General features: G+C 36.7%; 4 protein-coding genes and 1 non-coding gene across 5 annotated transcripts; 4 read left to right on the top strand and 1 right to left on the bottom strand.

Annotated features, from left to right (window-relative positions):
- The first annotated feature begins 1,200 nt into the window (after window positions 1–1,200).
- cul-1 (Cullin-1) lies at window positions 1,201–5,093 on the top strand. The gene is made up of 6 exons (NM_066908.8): window positions 1,201–1,329; window positions 1,384–2,614; window positions 3,137–3,598; window positions 3,758–4,084; window positions 4,140–4,202; window positions 4,717–5,093. The coding sequence occupies exons 1-6, from the start codon at window positions 1,202–1,204 to the stop codon at window positions 4,846–4,848; spliced, it is 2,343 nt and encodes a 780-aa protein (NP_499309.1). The 5' UTR covers window position 1,201; the 3' UTR covers window positions 4,849–5,093.
- Window positions 5,094–5,208: 115 nt separating this feature from the next.
- Window positions 5,209–9,752, top strand: D2045.9 (Glycosyltransferase 25 family member). The gene is made up of 7 exons (NM_001026062.5): window positions 5,209–5,233; window positions 5,934–6,211; window positions 6,884–7,043; window positions 7,335–7,786; window positions 8,021–8,248; window positions 8,691–9,039; window positions 9,253–9,752. The coding sequence occupies exons 2-7, from the start codon at window positions 5,952–5,954 to the stop codon at window positions 9,406–9,408; spliced, it is 1,605 nt and encodes a 534-aa protein (NP_001021233.1). The 5' UTR covers window positions 5,209–5,233; window positions 5,934–5,951; the 3' UTR covers window positions 9,409–9,752.
- Window positions 9,753–9,770: 18 nt separating this feature from the next.
- On the top strand, window positions 9,771–12,249 carry D2045.7 (non-specific serine/threonine protein kinase). The gene is made up of 6 exons (NM_066910.7): window positions 9,771–9,961; window positions 10,006–10,101; window positions 10,350–10,511; window positions 10,575–10,856; window positions 11,395–11,516; window positions 11,916–12,249. The coding sequence occupies exons 1-6, from the start codon at window positions 9,848–9,850 to the stop codon at window positions 12,106–12,108; spliced, it is 969 nt and encodes a 322-aa protein (NP_499311.2). The 5' UTR covers window positions 9,771–9,847; the 3' UTR covers window positions 12,109–12,249.
- A 2-nt stretch (window positions 12,250–12,251) lies between these two features.
- Window positions 12,252–13,907, top strand: agns-1 (BTB domain-containing protein). The gene is made up of 5 exons (NM_066911.7): window positions 12,252–12,431; window positions 12,881–13,144; window positions 13,195–13,318; window positions 13,524–13,600; window positions 13,678–13,907. Exons 1-5 carry the CDS (start codon window positions 12,315–12,317, stop codon window positions 13,810–13,812), a joined length of 717 nt encoding a protein of 238 aa, NP_499312.2. The 5' UTR covers window positions 12,252–12,314; the 3' UTR covers window positions 13,813–13,907.
- A 399-nt stretch (window positions 13,908–14,306) lies between these two features.
- On the bottom strand, window positions 14,307–14,389 carry D2045.10. The gene has a single exon (NR_052694.1). It is a non-coding gene; the product is annotated as an Unclassified non-coding RNA D2045.10 (non-coding RNA).
- Window positions 14,390–16,490: the final 2,101 nt, after the last annotated feature.

Consider the following 16,490-nt stretch of genomic DNA (forward strand, 5'->3'; position numbering starts at 1 on the left):
TACTTCCACTAATTAAAATTTCCTTTGGGCATCGCCAGGATCGATGTACAGTTAAAAATCTGTTTTCCACCTGTTGTTTTATCGAATTCTTTTTTTACTTTTTTTTCTGCATAAAATGCATGTTTTCTCCAGTTTTTCTCGAATGAAAACGCGTTTTTCAACTTTAAACTATTAAAAATTCGCTTTCGTGTATTTTGCACATCGAAACACCTAAAAAACAAACTTTGCTATTGTTAAAACCTTAGAAAACTCCGCCCGTTCATTGCACAGCCGCTAATCATTCCCTCCTGTGACCTTTCTTTTCCAGATCATCCCGCCATCTCAGCTGTCTTTTGTGCACTAACAGAACCATTGTACTCACCAGAATTTCTTTAAGAATCGATGAAGACACAAGATGAGGCGTCTCTAGCTTGTGTCGCGCAGTCTCCGTCTCCAAGGGTGTTTAGCTCACTGAAATGGGCTCTGAAAAATCAACTGAAATTCGCTTTTTTTCTGTTCTTGGAAATTCCTGAGTCCCGGGGAAAATGAAATAGTCTAAAATTATTATTATTTAGGTGTCTTTCATCTGAAAATTTTCCAAAATTCACAGAGTTTTTGAAAATCTCCTGTTAAGAACAATTTAATTTATTTCCCCAGTATCACTTGAAAAGCTAGAATTATCGCTGGAACAATTTCCTTATGTATTTATTTAATTTCCCCTTTTCCCAGGCTAGCAAATTAGAAAATCTCCTATTTTCCCTCCAATTCCCAGTTAAATTTATCGATTTGCGGTGAGAATCGCGTCCGAGGGCAATCGATTTACTGTCTTCCCGCGATTTTCAGCGCGTCTTCTTAATTTCCAGTCGGAGGCTCACTATCGAGTCATTTCTAACGTCTGCTGGCTCACAAGTATCCCCATTCAGTGATGGCTCTGGATTTTCGTCTTTTTTTTCTATTCTTCCAGGATATCTATATTTCTCCCCCAATTTTGCTCCAGTTTTCCAATTTTTTTGAAAACATCTATTTTTCCGGGATCTCATAAATTTTCTCAATTTCAAGCCCATTATTTCCACCTTCGGTGACTTTTTCCCAACACATGATGATTTTGGATTGGAGCGCGTTTGCGTTTGGGCCCTTGTTTCCTCGTTCCTCTGTTTCTTGCGAAATTGACAAATCCCTTGATTTTAATCGACAATTATTTTTTAAAAATGTGTTTTTCAGTATGACAAATAGCGAACCGAGAAGAATGACGTGTGATTCCGAGGTGGTTTGGAAGAAATTACAAGATGGACTTGATGTAGCGTATCGCAGAGAAAATATGGCGCCAAAAGACTATATGACTCTTTACACGTAAGATTTCCCCCCGAAATTCCACAGAAACTCAATAAAATCTTTAATTTTCAGAAGCGTCTATGACTACTGCACATCGATAACATTGTCCACAAGCCGCCGAGACGGCGAAGACGGTCGAGCAGAATCTTCAACTCCAGCACGAACCGCTGGCGCGGATTTTGTCGGTCACGAGATGTACCAGCGTGTTGAGGAATATGTAAAAGCGTACGTAATCGCTGTTTGTGAAAAGGGCGCCGAGTTGTCGGGCGAGGATCTTCTGAAATACTACACAACTGAATGGGAGAACTTCCGAATCTCGTCGAAGGTGATGGATGGTATTTTTGCCTACCTCAATCGTCATTGGATCAGACGTGAGCTCGACGAGGGCCATGAGAACATTTACATGGTTTATACACTTGCGTTGGTCGTCTGGAAGCGTAACTTGTTCAATGATCTTAAGGATAAGGTGATTGATGCGATGCTCGAGCTGATTCGTTCCGAGAGAACCGGATCCATGATCAACAGCCGATACATTTCTGGAGTTGTCGAGTGTCTTGTGGAGTTGGGTGTTGACGATTCGGAGACCGATGCGAAGAAGGACGCGGAGACCAAGAAGCTGGCCGTTTACAAGGAATTCTTCGAAGTCAAGTTTTTGGAGGCGACCCGCGGATTTTATACCCAAGAGGCGGCAAATTTCCTGAGCAACGGAGGAAATGTGACAGATTACATGATTAAAGTGGAGACAAGACTTAATCAAGAGGATGATCGCTGTCAACTCTACCTGAATTCTTCCACAAAAACTCCACTTGCAACTTGCTGTGAATCTGTGCTCATCTCTAATCAGCTTGACTTCCTCCAGAGACACTTCGGTGGTCTTCTTGTCGATAAACGAGACGATGACCTTTCCAGAATGTTCAAGCTTTGCGATAGAGTGCCGAATGGACTCGACGAGCTCAGAAAATCCCTGGAGAATCACATCGCAAAGGAGGGTCACCAGGCGTTGGAAAGAGTTGCTATGGAGGCGGCAACCGACGCGAAACTCTACGTGAAGACGCTTCTGGAGGTTCATGAACGTTATCAAAGCCTTGTCAATCGATCATTCAAAAATGAGCCAGGATTCATGCAATCACTCGATAAGGCGGCGACTTCTTTTATCAATAATAATGCCGTCACTAAACGTGCCCCGCCACAGGCTCAGTTGACAAAGTCCGCGGAGCTTCTTGCCAGATATTGTGATCAACTGCTCAGAAAAAGCTCGAAGATGCCCGATGAGGCGGAGCTCGAGGAGTTGCAGACGAAGATTGTAGGTTTTTCTCGCTTTTTTTTTTCTCAAAATGGCGTAATTTCCAGCTAAAATTTGAAATTTAACCAACTTTTTGCATATTTTGGTTGTTTATTTCGTTGATTGAGGAACATTTTCGATCGATGAGTGCACACTGCGAAACTGATAAGTTGGCTAAATTTGAGATTTTCGCTGAAAAAAAAAAACAGATTCCTCTCCTTTTTTTCATATCGTTTTTCATACCGATTTTTTCATATCGATTCATATCGAGGCTTCTCAAAATTTCGAAAAATACGGCAATTTTCCCAACTTTTCAATTATTTACCTTTTTCTGACGTTTAAATGTGGCTATAAATCGACCTAAATCAACGAAAAACGCCAGTAATCAATTAAAAATCAATTTCCGACATACGGGAAAATTTGAGGTTTTATCTAAAATTGCCATATTAAAGGATTAAAAGATTTAAAATATTTCAAACCTCCATAGAAATGAAAACCCAATTTCTAAAAAGTTAGCTCAAAATTCTAAAATTTCTATTCCAGATGGTTGTGTTCAAGTACATTGACGATAAGGATGTATTCTCCAAATTCTACACGAAAATGTTCAGCAAACGACTTATCAGTGAACTCTCAGCAAGTGATGAAGCCGAGGCTAACTTTATCACGAAGCTCAAGAGTATGTGCGGGTACGAGTATACCGCCCGTCTCTCGAAAATGGTCAACGATACTCAAGTCAGCAAGGATTTAACCGCGGATTTCAAGGAAAAGAAAGCGGATATGCTCGGCCAGAAATCCGTTGAATTCAATGTTCTCGTGCTCAGTTCGGGCTCATGGCCGACTTTCCCAACGACACCAATAACTCTTCCACAGCAGCTGTCGAAGACTATTGAGATCTTTGGACAATTCTACAATGAGAAGTTCAATGGACGTCGGCTCACGTGGGTTTACTCGCAGAGTCGTGGAGAGATCACTTCTACAGCTTTTCCCAAGAAATATGTGTTTACTGTAAGTTTAAACGTGGAATTTCTATCTAAAAATATTTTTTAAAAATCCGGAAGAAAATGCCTGAAAAAAGTCCAAAATTTTACTATCTGCCACCCAGCTAAAATTTGAATTTTCACTTGGATTTTATCGAATAACAGCTAAAAACCTAAAATTTTCCAGGCCACAACTGCTCAAATGTGCACAATGCTTTTGTTCAACGAACAGGACTCGTACACTGTCGAACAAATCGCCGCTGCCACAAAAATGGACGAAAAGTCAGCACCAGCCATTGTCGGCTCTCTCATCAAAAATCTTGTGCTCAAAGCGGACACAGAACTCCAAAAAGAGGATGAAGTACCGATGACGGCGACCGTAAGCCTCAACAAAGCCTACATGAACAAGAAAGTTCGTGTCGATTTGTCAAAATTCACGATGAAGCAGGACGCCGTGCGTGATACGGAAAATGTGCAGAAAAATGTTGAGGAGGATCGGAAGAGCGTGATTAGTGTAAGTTTTTGATGAGAAATCGGCGGTTTTGGAGAGAAAAATTCAATAATTTCAGGCTTGCATCGTAAGAATCATGAAAACTCGCAAACGTGTACAGCATCAGCAGCTTATGACAGAGGTTCGTTTGGAAATTTCAAATTTTCGAAAAAAATCGATAAAATCTACGTGGAAATTTAATTTTAATGAACTTTCGAAAAAAATCTGATTATGGAAAAACGAGTTTTTCATAATTTGTTGATAAAATCTACGTGGAAATTCAAATTTTCTATACATTTTCGTAAAAAAAACGCGTCGAAATTCGAATTTCTTATGAAATTTCGATAAAATTCTCTTGGAAATTCAATTTTCAAAAAAAAAGTTCACCTGAAATTGGTAGAAACTCTGTAAAAATTGAAAAAAAAATCTTCAAAATTTTCGAGCTTTCGTAGTGCATTTTCAACACAAAATTCTGAAGAAATAAATTAAAACCCCTAAAATAAAAGATGATATCCACGTGGAAAATCAAGTTTTCCATGAAATTTGAAAAAAAAAAATCACCGGAAAAATCGAATTTTCTTTGAAATTTTAAAAAACTCCACTTGGAAATTCAAAGAAAAAACATCTAAAACCCTCTAAATATGATATTTTTGCAGGTGATCACACAACTTTCCGGTCGATTCAAGCCAAAGGTTGAAATGATCAAGAGATGCATTGGATCACTCATCGAAAAGGAATATATGCTCCGTACAGAAGGACAAAAAGATCTCTATGAGTACCTCGCCTAATTCATTTCATTTTAAATATTCTATTTTCTCTTTTAAAAACTATTTTTCCCCTTTACTTTTTTCGCCCAGTTTTATTCTCCACCCTCTTCTTCCCTTCATATCCGTGTTTTTGAAAACTTCAACACCATCTGTATTCTATTACTTATTCTCCTCTCCAAGTCCCTCCTTATTCGATTGTTCTTCTTTACAGAAGCGGGTCCTGGCTTCATTTTGCGCTCTCTGGTAAATGGTCCTGGGTTTTGTAAATCGTTTGTGTGTAGAATATTCGAAAAACCGTATACTCGGTAAACCTTTTTGATTTTTTTTCGTCTTTTTTCGGAAAAATTAAAAAAAAATTCAACTTCCAAGTGAATTTTTCAGTTTTTTCAAGGCCAAATGCAAAAAGGTGAGTAGTCACTTGAACCACAGACAACAAAAAAATCGATGACGAATTATTACAACAAGACAATTTGGATGAGACACTACTGCTGCTCTGACCCCTCCGTCTGTTCACCAGATGCACTTTTTCCCACTGCTCTGAGTCTTCACACTAATGCTTTGCTCAGTCTTCTCTGTTTATAGACTACTATTTGAAGGCTAACTTTCCACGTTGCGTTGACCGGGAAATTTGAATTTTCAGTTGTTTTTTATTACACAGTCGCGAAATTTTCCGTACCCGGTCTCGACGTGACAAATTTTTGCTAAATGTGAAAAGGTGTGCGCCTTTAAAGAGTACTGTAATTTCAAATTTTCGTTTTTGTGTAATTTTCTTCGATTTTTTTAAAAAGTTTTACTTTAAACATTTGTTTATTTCAAAAATATAACAGTAAACGTACATAAATTTCAGCAAAAATTGTGAGAAAAACTTTGAAATATCGATTAAAATTTCGCTGAAACGAAAGTTTGATATTACAGTACTCTTTAAAGGCACACATCCTTTTGCGTTTAACGAAAATTGTCGTTTCAAGACCGGGATATCTTATTTTTTGGCGTAAAAATCGCAATTAGAAATTCCAATCTTCACTGTATAATGGAAACTTTAAAAAATTCTACTATTCTAATATTTTTTAGAACTTTTTTGAAAAAAATCGATAAAAAGTTTCCAGAATCCCTTCACAAAATATATGACCGAATTTCTACACTGCTTATTACTCTTCCACGTGTTTCTGAGCTCGTGGGCTCTATTTCCGGGAGCTGAGCCAGATGAGGGAGACGTTCGGCACATTTATCCGCCGGTGTATATAGGGGTTGGGCTCGGTGAGCACGCCCACGCAATTCCATACTTTTTGGGTTGGCTGGAGAATTTGGATTATCCAAAGGATAGGATTAAAGTGGAAATTTTCATTTTAAGCAAGGAAGATGCGACGATTCATCAGGTTAAATGGTTGGTTTAAAGGCGCATAACTTGCAAACCACAGGAACATGGATTAAGCTTAGTCTTAGGTTTAGGCGTAGGCGTAGGCTTAGGCTCAGGCTTTGGCTTAGGCTTAGGCTTATGCCCATGCGTAGGCTTAGGCGCAGGTTTAGGCTTGGCGTCAGTGGCGAGCGTTAGCTGACGCTATTTAGGCTTGGGTTTATAGCGTTTTTTCATTTTTCAAAGGGTTCCCGTTGGCCGATCAAAGCGAAATTTAACAGAGAGTCGTATAGGCCACCAAGAAGCTTAAGTCTGAAGTTTCAAATTGATTCCATCAATTAGGCTTAGGCTTGGGCTTGGGCTTTGGCTTAGGCTTAGGCTTATGCTTATTCGTAGGCTTAGGCTTAGGTATAGACATAGACTTAGGCTTAGCCTTAGGCTTAAGATTCGGCTTAGGCTTACGCTTAAGCTTAGGCTTAGTCTTAGGATTTTGCTTAGGGTTAGGCTTAGGCTAAGGTTTAGGCTTAGGCATAAGATCAGGCTTAGGCTCAGGCGTACGCTTAGGCTTAGGTTTACGCTTAGGCTCCTTAACTTCGTGCTCCTGCAACTTTTTGAAAAAACTGCTGAAAAAAAATGGCAACGAACAAATTGTAGCATGGAAAATATTTTGTCAGATAATTTTCCAAAAAACGTAGTTTTCAGGTGGCTAGACTCTACAAAACAATACTTCAAATCTGTCAAAATAATCGAAGAATCAGAAAATTGGCTGGAAAGCGGATTGAGGAATGCGAGACTTCAAAAAGTTGAACGTTGTCTTCTTATTTCAGGAGATACAGTTCCAACTGAGATGAATTTGATTCAGGTGAGAAATAGGTAACAAATTAGATTTGCGCGTCAAATATGGTGCATCGTTTGACGGAATTTGCTAAGAAAAACTCAAGTGATGGTGCATTGAAGATGGCTTCAGCACATATTTTAGTTGTGGACTAAATGCACCATATTTGACGCATCTCCAACAATTTTCAAAGTCTAAATTATAGTTAGTCTGTATACATATATCTAGTTTTGACAAGTCTAAATTAAAAATTGGAAAGTTTCAGATTTAAAAAAAATCGAATATATATTTTTTTAAATCCAGTTCCAAAAGTTTCAGTTTCTATTCAACGAAAAAACCCACGTGGCAGTATCCCCACTTTTCCAATCAATAGATGGATCCTCCAACATCGATGAACCTTCTGAAACCCTCATAAATCAAAATAATGTTCGCGAAGAAATTCTGTCATTTTCACTTCCATTGGCAATTGATTTGACAACTATTGATTCATCTTATCTAACATTTGATAAGGATAATCTTCCAAATTATGAAGGTGCCGATGATCCGTCGGAAGTTTTTGTGGTGTCTGCCAAGAATATGGGTATACAGTTATGGGCTGACAATCAAGTCAATTATGGATTTTTTGTGAATCCGGAGAAGGATATTGAAGAGAGAAGAAGCACGATTCGATATCAAATTGCGGATTTTTTAGCCGATGAGCGGCCACTTCCATTTGTTTCCAGAAGTGTGAGACCATGGCAATCAGAAGCCACGAAGCAGGGTGTTGATAAGTGAGTATATCATATTTGACGTGGAAAATTTGAAAGTTAGAAGAACATATGATTAGAAACATTTATTTTTGCGGCTTTGCCACCAATACTTAACGAGACCCAAACTATTAATTTTTCAAAAGTATTAATTAACATACTAGTGTGTTGCACCAAGGCGATGTGTGAAACCATCAATACCTATGCACCATATTCAACTTATCAATTTGATCTACCTAAAAGTAATCTTTTTTACAGAATCTACTTGGTAAACCTGAAACGCCGACAGGAACGTCTCAACAGAATGCAGAAAATCTTTGATATTCTTGGAATCGAATATTCTCTTCTAGAAGCTACCGATGGACAAAAGCTTGATGAGCTGCCGGAAGAGCTAAAAAATTATCAGATACTGGAAGGATACCTAGACCCAATTAGTAAAAGGCCCATGAAAAATGGAGAAATTGGATGCTTTTTGAGCCATTACAGGTGGGAGAGAACAACTTATGTAACAATTGAAAATGTCAAAAAATGCTTTAAAGTTTTAAAATTTTTAATCGATGCACTATGTTTTGTGTTCATGAAACACGAACTATTTTAAATAATGTTTTTTTGGAACATTGTCAAAAAAAGATAAATAACTGGGAAAAACCAGAAATGCGACGAAATTTTGAAATATTTAAATCAAGAGCTATGTTTAATAGGACAAATTCTACACTACTTTTTTGACTCCAAACAATTTTTTCGTAAAATATAGTATACATTTTGGCCTAGTCTCGGAATTCCAACTTTTGTACTCGATGCACCATTTTCTTCTCAAAATTATGTACTTTTTTGGAAAAAAGGCATTTTCTGCATTGTCATGAAAAGTTGAAAAGTAAAAATGAACAAAACTGATTAAAACAAAAAAACCATCGAAATTTTCTTCCAGAGTATGGCAAGACGTCGTTCAACACAACTACGAGAAAGTGATAGTTTTCGAGGATGATCTCCGATTTTCACACGACGGTTTGACCAGAATTCGGGAGGTTCTTCAAGATCTAGACGCTTCACATAAGCCGTGGGATTTGATTTATTTGGGACGGAAAAAGCAATCTGAAAATGAAGAATTATGGATTTCACAGCACAGACATTTATCGTCTGTTGAGTATTCATATTGGACACTAGGTTACATGTTATCTCTCAATGGAGCGCGGAAGCTTCTGAGACCGAATCCGTTGAAGAAGATGGTTCCAGTTGATGAATACTTGCCGATTATGTTTAATAAACATCCAAATAAGGTAAGCCTGAAAATTTGCGCAAGAATATAAACACTTTAATGACTTTCGATAATATTTGGAAAATCCAAATATATTTTGAAAAACCGATAACATATGGAAAAGTCATACCTACATACCTACATACCTACATACCTACAGACCTGCATGTCTACATACCTACATACCTACATACCTACATACCTGCCTACCTACCTACATACCTATTGTTTTCAGGATTGGTCGTTACACTTCGAGCCCCTCGACGTTGAAGCTTTCACCCTTTACCCATTAGTCGTATTCCCTCAAAAATACACAAATGAGCCTGGTTACGTGTCCGACACTGAAGATTCCGTCATTGTGACACCGAAACCTAAAAGCGAGGAATTGTGATTTTATTTAAATTTTGTTTAAATTCTATTTATTTCTTGTTATTCATCATTTTTGTGTGGGTGTCTTTCTCTTTCCCATCCAAAAATGTTCGGTTTTCTCGAAGTGGGTTTTATTCAGTTTTAAAAATGCGCGCATTTGTACCGTGCGGGTCTCGCAACGAAAACTTTAACAAGTAGAAAATATTCGGTATTTTCACGAATTATTGATAATTATTCCATCGATTTTTAAAATGAAAATTCGATATTTTCCAAGGACCTACTTAAACAATGCGTGCGCCTTTAAACTTCTGTTGTTAACTACTTACCATTTTGTTTATTGAATAAAATTCCTTGAATTTTACAAAATTTTCAATTTAACTTTCACTTAATTGTCCACCACGCTCAACTCAAAATACCTCTCAACATTTTTCAAGGAAAATCTCAAAAAATTGACCAAAAATATGAAAAAAGAGTGGCAGAGTATGGGATGTGTGACGTCAAAGGTACCGGATATTGTCGGCGAAGGATATCATCTCAAAGTTCGGAAAACTGTAGCAGTTGGCGGTTCGGCAAAGGTTTTCAGCGATATTTTCTGATTCTGAAAAATTAAATTTTTCAGATTATGGAAGTAGACCCAGGGGGAGGGAAGAAGCCGATGATTGTCAAGAAAATGGTGGCGTTTTCGAAACGAGAAGAGGAGCGAATTCTTCTGGAAGTGAGCTTCATAGTTTTTAAATTTGGACTTTTAAAATTTAGATTTAAAAAAAAATATTTTTCGCAATTTACTTCACAGTAGGGCTCCAACCTGCCCGCCTGCCTCTCGCCTTATATCAGGCGCGGCATGGAAGCCCTCCTTTACAGAATATTATAGATTTTTCAGGAAATTATAGATTTTTACAAAATTATCAATTAAAAAATATTGGGTTCACAGATTTACACCTAAAATTTATCGACTTTTTTCAGATCGATTTGTACAAAAAGCTGGAAAACAATGAATTTGTAATCGATCTTATGGCCCATATTGTGGATGATATCACCCATTATCTCCTATTTGATAAGTACTCGCAAAACTTTTTGGAATATATTGAAGAGTTGAAGATTGGCGGAGAGGTTGATGAGCTTAAGGTGAGGTTGTAAGAAATTGGAAATTTATTGATTTTTCCAATGAAAAATTATATATTTTTCCAGCACCTGAAATATTTTTCCGGAATTGTGTCAGCTATCGAGCAACTGCATGGCTTTGAATTTGCTCATTTGGACATTAAGCCCGCCAATATTCTGAAATCCGGCGACACTATAAAGATGATTGATTTCGGATCAGCTACAAAAATGCCGATCGAAATCAAAACTTCTGCAGATCATCACAGGCATAAGGAGGATGCCGAGGAGTTGTGTAGTATGATGTATAGGGCTCCGGAGCTTTTTAACTGTGAAATTGGCTCAACTCTGACGACTGCTGTCGATGTTTGGGTGAGCTTTTTTGAAGTATTATAGGCAGTTGGTAAGACAGGCAAGCGGTAGGCACGTGAGAAGGTAGACATGTAGGTAGGCAGGCCTAAGATAGGTAGGTAGGCACGTAGAATGTTAATAAGCAGACAGGCATGCCGTTGGCGGGCTGGCTTGAGGTAGGTAGGCATAAGTCATGTAGACGGTTCATAGGCAGGCAGGCTAAAGAAGAATTTTAAAAGACAATCAGGCTAAACGTAGGTACGGCAGGCATGTAGGCACGTAGGCACATAGGCACGTAGGCACGTAGGCAGGTAGGCACGTAGGCACGTAGGCACGTAGGCACGTAGGCACGTAGGCACATAGGCACGTAGGCACGTAGGCACGTAGGCACGTAGGCACGTAGGCACGTAGGCACGTAGGCACGTAGGCACGTAGGCACGTAGGCACGTAGGCACGTAGGCACGTAGGCACGTAGGCACGTAGGCACGTAGGCACGCAGGCAGGCGGAATTCTTATTTTTCTATAATTTTTATTATGCGATAATGTAAATCATTTCCAGGCTCTCGGCGTGTGCCTCTACGAGTTCCTGTACCTGGAGAACCCGTTCAACAAGATTTACGAACAAGGTGGCAGTATTGCACTGGCGACACAAAGTCCGCATATGATCAAGTGGAATGAGAAGTGAGATTTTTGAATTACCGTCCAACTTTTCGAAATTTTTTCTTAATTCTGATGATAATTTCAAATTTTTTGTGTTGCAAAAACAGTGATAATTAGCCCACGCGTTGCCTTATCTTTGTTTGAGATTAAATTGTAATTTGTAAACTTTGACATGTAAATTGTCACGTTTTTCCCATAATGCTCTAACTGGACAGTCACGAGGTTTTTGTAATGTTAATGAAGACGGAAAACGAGAAAAAGTGCGTGGGAGTGTATTCAATTTTGAACTTCTGAGTTTCAAAAAATCCAGAAAATTTGTTTTCAAATTGTTGGCATTTTCTAATCAATTCGCGAAAATTTTATTTTTTTAGAGTAATCTTTAAAACTCTCGGCAAAAATTCTTAAAACCCCAATTTCCAGCCGACACATCAGCGAAAAATCGATAAATCTCATCAAATCCATCCTAATCGTCGATCCCAACCAGCGACCAACAATTGGAGAACTTCGAGCGAAAGTTGACAATCTTCTGGCGAACTTCGACACCCCAGAAGAAGCCGAAAATCCAGAAATAACCGACGAAGAGTTTGATTTGGGCATGCGAGAGACGACGTGACAGTTTCGTGGCGGGACCCTGAAAACTTTTTCAAAACATTTTCTGTGAATACTTGAAACATTCCAATCTATGCATACTTATTTCACTTTTTCTCTGTCACCTCTTTTCTCTTATCACTGAAAAATAAACATACAGCTTCTTATCAATTATCACCATTTTTGACCGAAAAAAAAATTAATAAAATATTTTCCAAAATTCGTACTGTCATGGAGCCCTCGACTATTGTAAAATTGGATGTTGGCGGCAAAATTTTCAAGACGACAATTTTCACATTGTGCAAGCATGATTCAATGCTTAAAACTATGTTTTGTACGGATGTGCCGGTAAATTTTTTAAATTGTTTTTTTTTCAGATAAGGTTTACAATTTTTTGTAGGATGAACTTGATTAAAAAACGTTTATTTTGAGGAAAATAAATAGAATACACTTTATCGTTTTTTCCAGTTTTTACAGAATTTCTAAATTAAAAAAAAATATTCCGAGCACATTTTTTAAAAAGAAAATTGTTTACGAAACTATGAAAACAACAAAAAAACCCAAACTTGTTCGGGAAAAATATCATGTGTGCAAAATTTTCATTTTCGGAATCAATGCACCATGTTTGAAAAAACGCAGAATTTTACAGAAAATACACATTTCATATGAATTTTTGTTAAAACAATTTTTTCAATTTCGAGGAAAAACATTAATTTTCAAATCAATTTCGAAATTTTCAAATTATTTTCCAAGTGGATTACAGAACCGAGTTTATCTATAGATGATCCCATTTGCAGGTGACAAAAAACGAGGAAGGAAGTGTATTCATAGATCGAGATTCCAAACATTTCCGACTAATTTTGAATTTCCTCCGAGACGGTCAAATAGCCCTACCGGATTCCGATCGTGAAGTTCGAGAAGTTCTTGCAGAAGCCAGTTATTTTCTATTAGACCCACTGATTGAGCTATGCGGGGAACGATTGGAACAGTCACTCAATCCCTATTATCATCTGGTTTCAACAGTGTTAGAAGCCAGAAAGATCATTTTTGCAACCGAAAAGGTTTGCCCATTTGCCTGCCTACCTACGTGCCTATTTTGCATGTTTTTCAGCCAATTGTGGTGTTGAGATTGCCGGTATACATTGCCACGAGTGGAAATCAAAGCTATTATTTCAGCGAGACAAAGTTTCGAGAATTGTCTGAGGAATACCACAAACACGTGGCTTTTATCTTAAGTGAGTTGAGTTTTTTAAATTTGCATGTTGCTGCGGAATTTTATCGAAAAACTATTTTTAAAAACTGTAGTACTTTTCAGAATTTTGAGCACAACAATCTGAAAATATAGAAAAACCCATAAAAATAGTTTGAGCAAACCGCGGAAATCGGTCAAAAAATGAATATTTAGCTATCTTCAAGACACCTATATTTCAAAATTTTTAGTAACCGAGCCGGAGTTCAACGAGGATTGCTCATGGAGCTTCTTCCTTCGCGCCAAGAAAATCACCGCAAGAATAAAGGTAAGCCTTTCAAATGCATCAGGAAATAGGCAATGAAGGCAGGTATATTTTTTAAGCCAAAAATTTTCTTAATTCAGGGTCCAATGGACTGTAATCTAGTGGAAGAGTGCATGCAAAAACTGTTGAAAGACGCCGAGAAAAGAAGACGTGGCACTAAATCGTTTTTCAACGAAATTCCTATGGAACTCGTGGAGCACGAAGAGCTGCATTGAAATCAACGGAAACTCGATAAATTCTAGATTTTTGTATATTTATTTATTTTGTAAAAATAAATATTGTTGTACATGTTTTTAAAAAATGTGCAAAAACATGCCTGAAATCTGATTCAACTGAAAACTTAAGGCAGTTACTGAAATTTTGTTATTAAATTCAGAAAGAGCATAAAATTTGCAACAATTCCCCGAAGAAAAATTTTGAAAAAAATTTATTTGAAGTCAGATATCAATTTTTAAAGTTATAAAAACTAAGTAAATATGACAATAAATAATCGAAAAAAAATGTGCAAAAAATGTTTAAAAAATTGAATTTAAATTTATGTATATTTATTAAAATGATTAAAGTTATTAAAATGGTTAAAATGATTAAAATGATTAAAATTTATTTAAATTAAAAATTAAAATTTAAGAAAACTAAAAACCTCTCCTACTTGCCAGTTCATTATTTGCAATATTATTTCTCCCTCTCCCTTTTTCTAGAAAAAACGGGGGAAAGTGTTCACAATTAGCGATTGACCTCGAAATGATAATAGTAGTTTTCCGTGAGGGAGTGTCCACTCGAATGTTGTTTTTTCGTCCGTCGGCATCTCCTCTTCACATCTCCTGTACAACATGTGTCGTCTTCCTCAAAAAGTGCAACCAGTTTGTCGCCTTTTGTATCATCTTGTTCACCATTTTATTATTATTATTATGATTATCATTATCAATATTCTCATTCTTTTTCTTGTAGTTTTAGGATAGTTTTATAAGAATTAAATGCCATTATCTGATAGTGAAACTTTTAGAGGTGGAGTAGTGCCAGTGTGCCAAAATTACCAAATATCGGAGTAAAACTTTTCAAAAAAATGTTGAAAATTGTTTATTTAACAGTTAAAACGGGACAATTACTAAGGTTTGAAAAATAAGAAAACCATAAAATTCGAATAACATTTTTTTTGAACTATGACCTCTAAAATTGGCAAAGTGACAAAAACTTAGCTTTTTCCAATTTCAAAAACCATATAAAATGTAGAAATATTTTTGGAATCTGTAAAATAATTTCACCCCTAGCGCTACTCCACCTATAAAAATAAAAATCAGTTCTGCAACCATAAGAAGTACAGTAGGTTTGTGTGGTTTCTCGGACCTTTACAGGAATTCAAAAATTGAGAAAATTTGGGTCGCTAAAAAACACTATGTAACGTTGAAATAGCAAAGTTTTCTTTTTTTTTGAAAAAAAAAACTGAGCTTTGGAAATGTGCCATATGCTTTCAAATGTTCTTCAATAAATTTTCCACTGGCAATTTTATTTGAAAACAAAATTAAAAAGTAATTTTTAGTCGAAAAATTCGTCTGGCCGTTGGTTGAAAAATAATTTTTCGTTCGGTTTTTTTTTGAAAAGGGTACAAATTGAGAACTCTAAATCTTGTATTGTTTTGTATATTTCTATTACTATTATATCTTCTAGCCTTTCTCCCCAGATTTTTTCAAATTTCCAAAAAGTTGTTTTTCCAGACCCCCACTCTCTCTCTCTCCCGGATGGACTCATCGGAAACATTATGGGAGGTAAGAAGAGACATATTGTAATTAACACATGATATGACCTCTTGTTTCTTCTCTTTATCCATACCGTTCCCGTTCAGTTCAATTGTCCGCGTCCGATTCGGAATTCTTCTTCTTCTTCTTCCGTTCAATTCGTGAAATTATGTGTCCTCTGTGTCAATCGACTGTTTATATTTATCACTATTCCGTGTGTGTGTTCTTCTTACGTACATCTCATAATCGCTTTGTTTTCCGAATTGCATTCCATTCTCAATAATCATGATGGCTGGATGAAAAGCACTATTACATTCAATGGTCATTTGATTCAGGATCTATATGCTTTTTAAGATATCACTTTTAGAAACAGACGTCATAAATTTGATGATAATAGTTGCATTAGTTGTCTCTGTTTTCATATACTGTACATACTCTCTTAGTATTGCACTATATTGTTCCACTTGAGTTTTCAAGAAGTTTAATCATGAAATTCGGTGTTTTCAGATAATTTTAAGTCTAATACAGCATCCACCGTTAAATGAAAAGTTGCAAAGTTTAATTTTCAAAAATAAATTAATGACAATTTGTTTTGAATAAGGGGCAAGAAAATGGGTTCAAAGTTCCTCTAATGTGACTTATGATTATTAATATTTGAGAGGAATAATTTTTATGATCGACGACTTCCAAAAGAGGGGCAAAACTGAGCGATAACCATTTTTTTTTAATAAAAAATTTCAAGCATTTTTCGAAAAGTTTCACTATGATATTTTGTTGCTTTAGCATCATAAGATTGGTTTTCAACTATTTTTTTGTTGTAAAACTTCCTTGCCCCTTTATTGAGGATTCCCACCAAAAACATCCAACCTTCTTGTCCAAACCTAATCCTCCCATGCCCTCAATTAAGTGTGGGAGGAGGAGGGCGCGAAATTGGCAAGGTGTTCAGATTGTAGTACAAGATAAGAGTAATTTGATTGATCAATCACCCAAAAAAGTTCCTCTCTACAAGAATTGAAATTTGAAATTTCACAAAAGATTGTCAGAGATATGGAAATTGTCAATCATATCCTTCCAGTAGTCATAGTAATATCAGGGAATTTAGGTCAATTATTCAATATATCCCTCCATGTTCGCCTTCCCCGACGGTGTTGCAATTTTAT

The sequence above is a fragment of the Caenorhabditis elegans genome, chromosome III (genome assembly GCF_000002985.6).
Source record: "Caenorhabditis elegans chromosome III".
Classification (NCBI taxonomy): domain Eukaryota; kingdom Metazoa; phylum Nematoda; class Chromadorea; order Rhabditida; family Rhabditidae; genus Caenorhabditis; species Caenorhabditis elegans.

What these genes read in the sequence shown, in the direction of transcription:
- D2045.7 (NM_066910.7), top strand. Translation starts at nt 9,848, where the DNA reads ATGAAAAAAGAGTGGCAGAGTATGGGATGTGTGACGTCAAAGGTACCG. An exon ending in AGGAGCGAATTCTTCTGGAA is followed by an intron (nt 10,102 to 10,349) that starts GTGAGCTTCATA and finishes GACTTTTTTCAG; the next exon opens with ATCGATTTGTACAAAAAGCT. An exon ending in ATGATCAAGTGGAATGAGAA is followed by an intron (nt 11,517 to 11,915) that starts GTGAGATTTTTG and finishes CCCAATTTCCAG; the next exon opens with CCGACACATCAGCGAAAAAT.
- agns-1 (NM_066911.7), top strand. Translation starts at nt 12,315, where the DNA reads ATGGAGCCCTCGACTATTGTAAAATTGGATGTTGGCGGCAAAATTTTC. An exon ending in ACACGTGGCTTTTATCTTAA is followed by an intron (nt 13,319 to 13,523) that starts GTGAGTTGAGTT and finishes CAAAATTTTTAG; the next exon opens with TAACCGAGCCGGAGTTCAAC. An exon ending in AAATCACCGCAAGAATAAAG is followed by an intron (nt 13,601 to 13,677) that starts GTAAGCCTTTCA and finishes TTCTTAATTCAG; the next exon opens with GGTCCAATGGACTGTAATCT.
- D2045.9 (NM_001026062.5), top strand. Translation starts at nt 5,952, where the DNA reads ATGACCGAATTTCTACACTGCTTATTACTCTTCCACGTGTTTCTGAGC. An exon ending in ACGATTCATCAGGTTAAATG is followed by an intron (nt 6,212 to 6,883) that starts GTTGGTTTAAAG and finishes CGTAGTTTTCAG; the next exon opens with GTGGCTAGACTCTACAAAAC. An exon ending in ACGAAGCAGGGTGTTGATAA is followed by an intron (nt 7,787 to 8,020) that starts GTGAGTATATCA and finishes TCTTTTTTACAG; the next exon opens with AATCTACTTGGTAAACCTGA.
- cul-1 (NM_066908.8), top strand. Translation starts at nt 1,202, where the DNA reads ATGACAAATAGCGAACCGAGAAGAATGACGTGTGATTCCGAGGTGGTT. An exon ending in GACTATATGACTCTTTACAC is followed by an intron (nt 1,330 to 1,383) that starts GTAAGATTTCCC and finishes TTTAATTTTCAG; the next exon opens with AAGCGTCTATGACTACTGCA. An exon ending in ATCGGAAGAGCGTGATTAGT is followed by an intron (nt 4,085 to 4,139) that starts GTAAGTTTTTGA and finishes CAATAATTTCAG; the next exon opens with GCTTGCATCGTAAGAATCAT.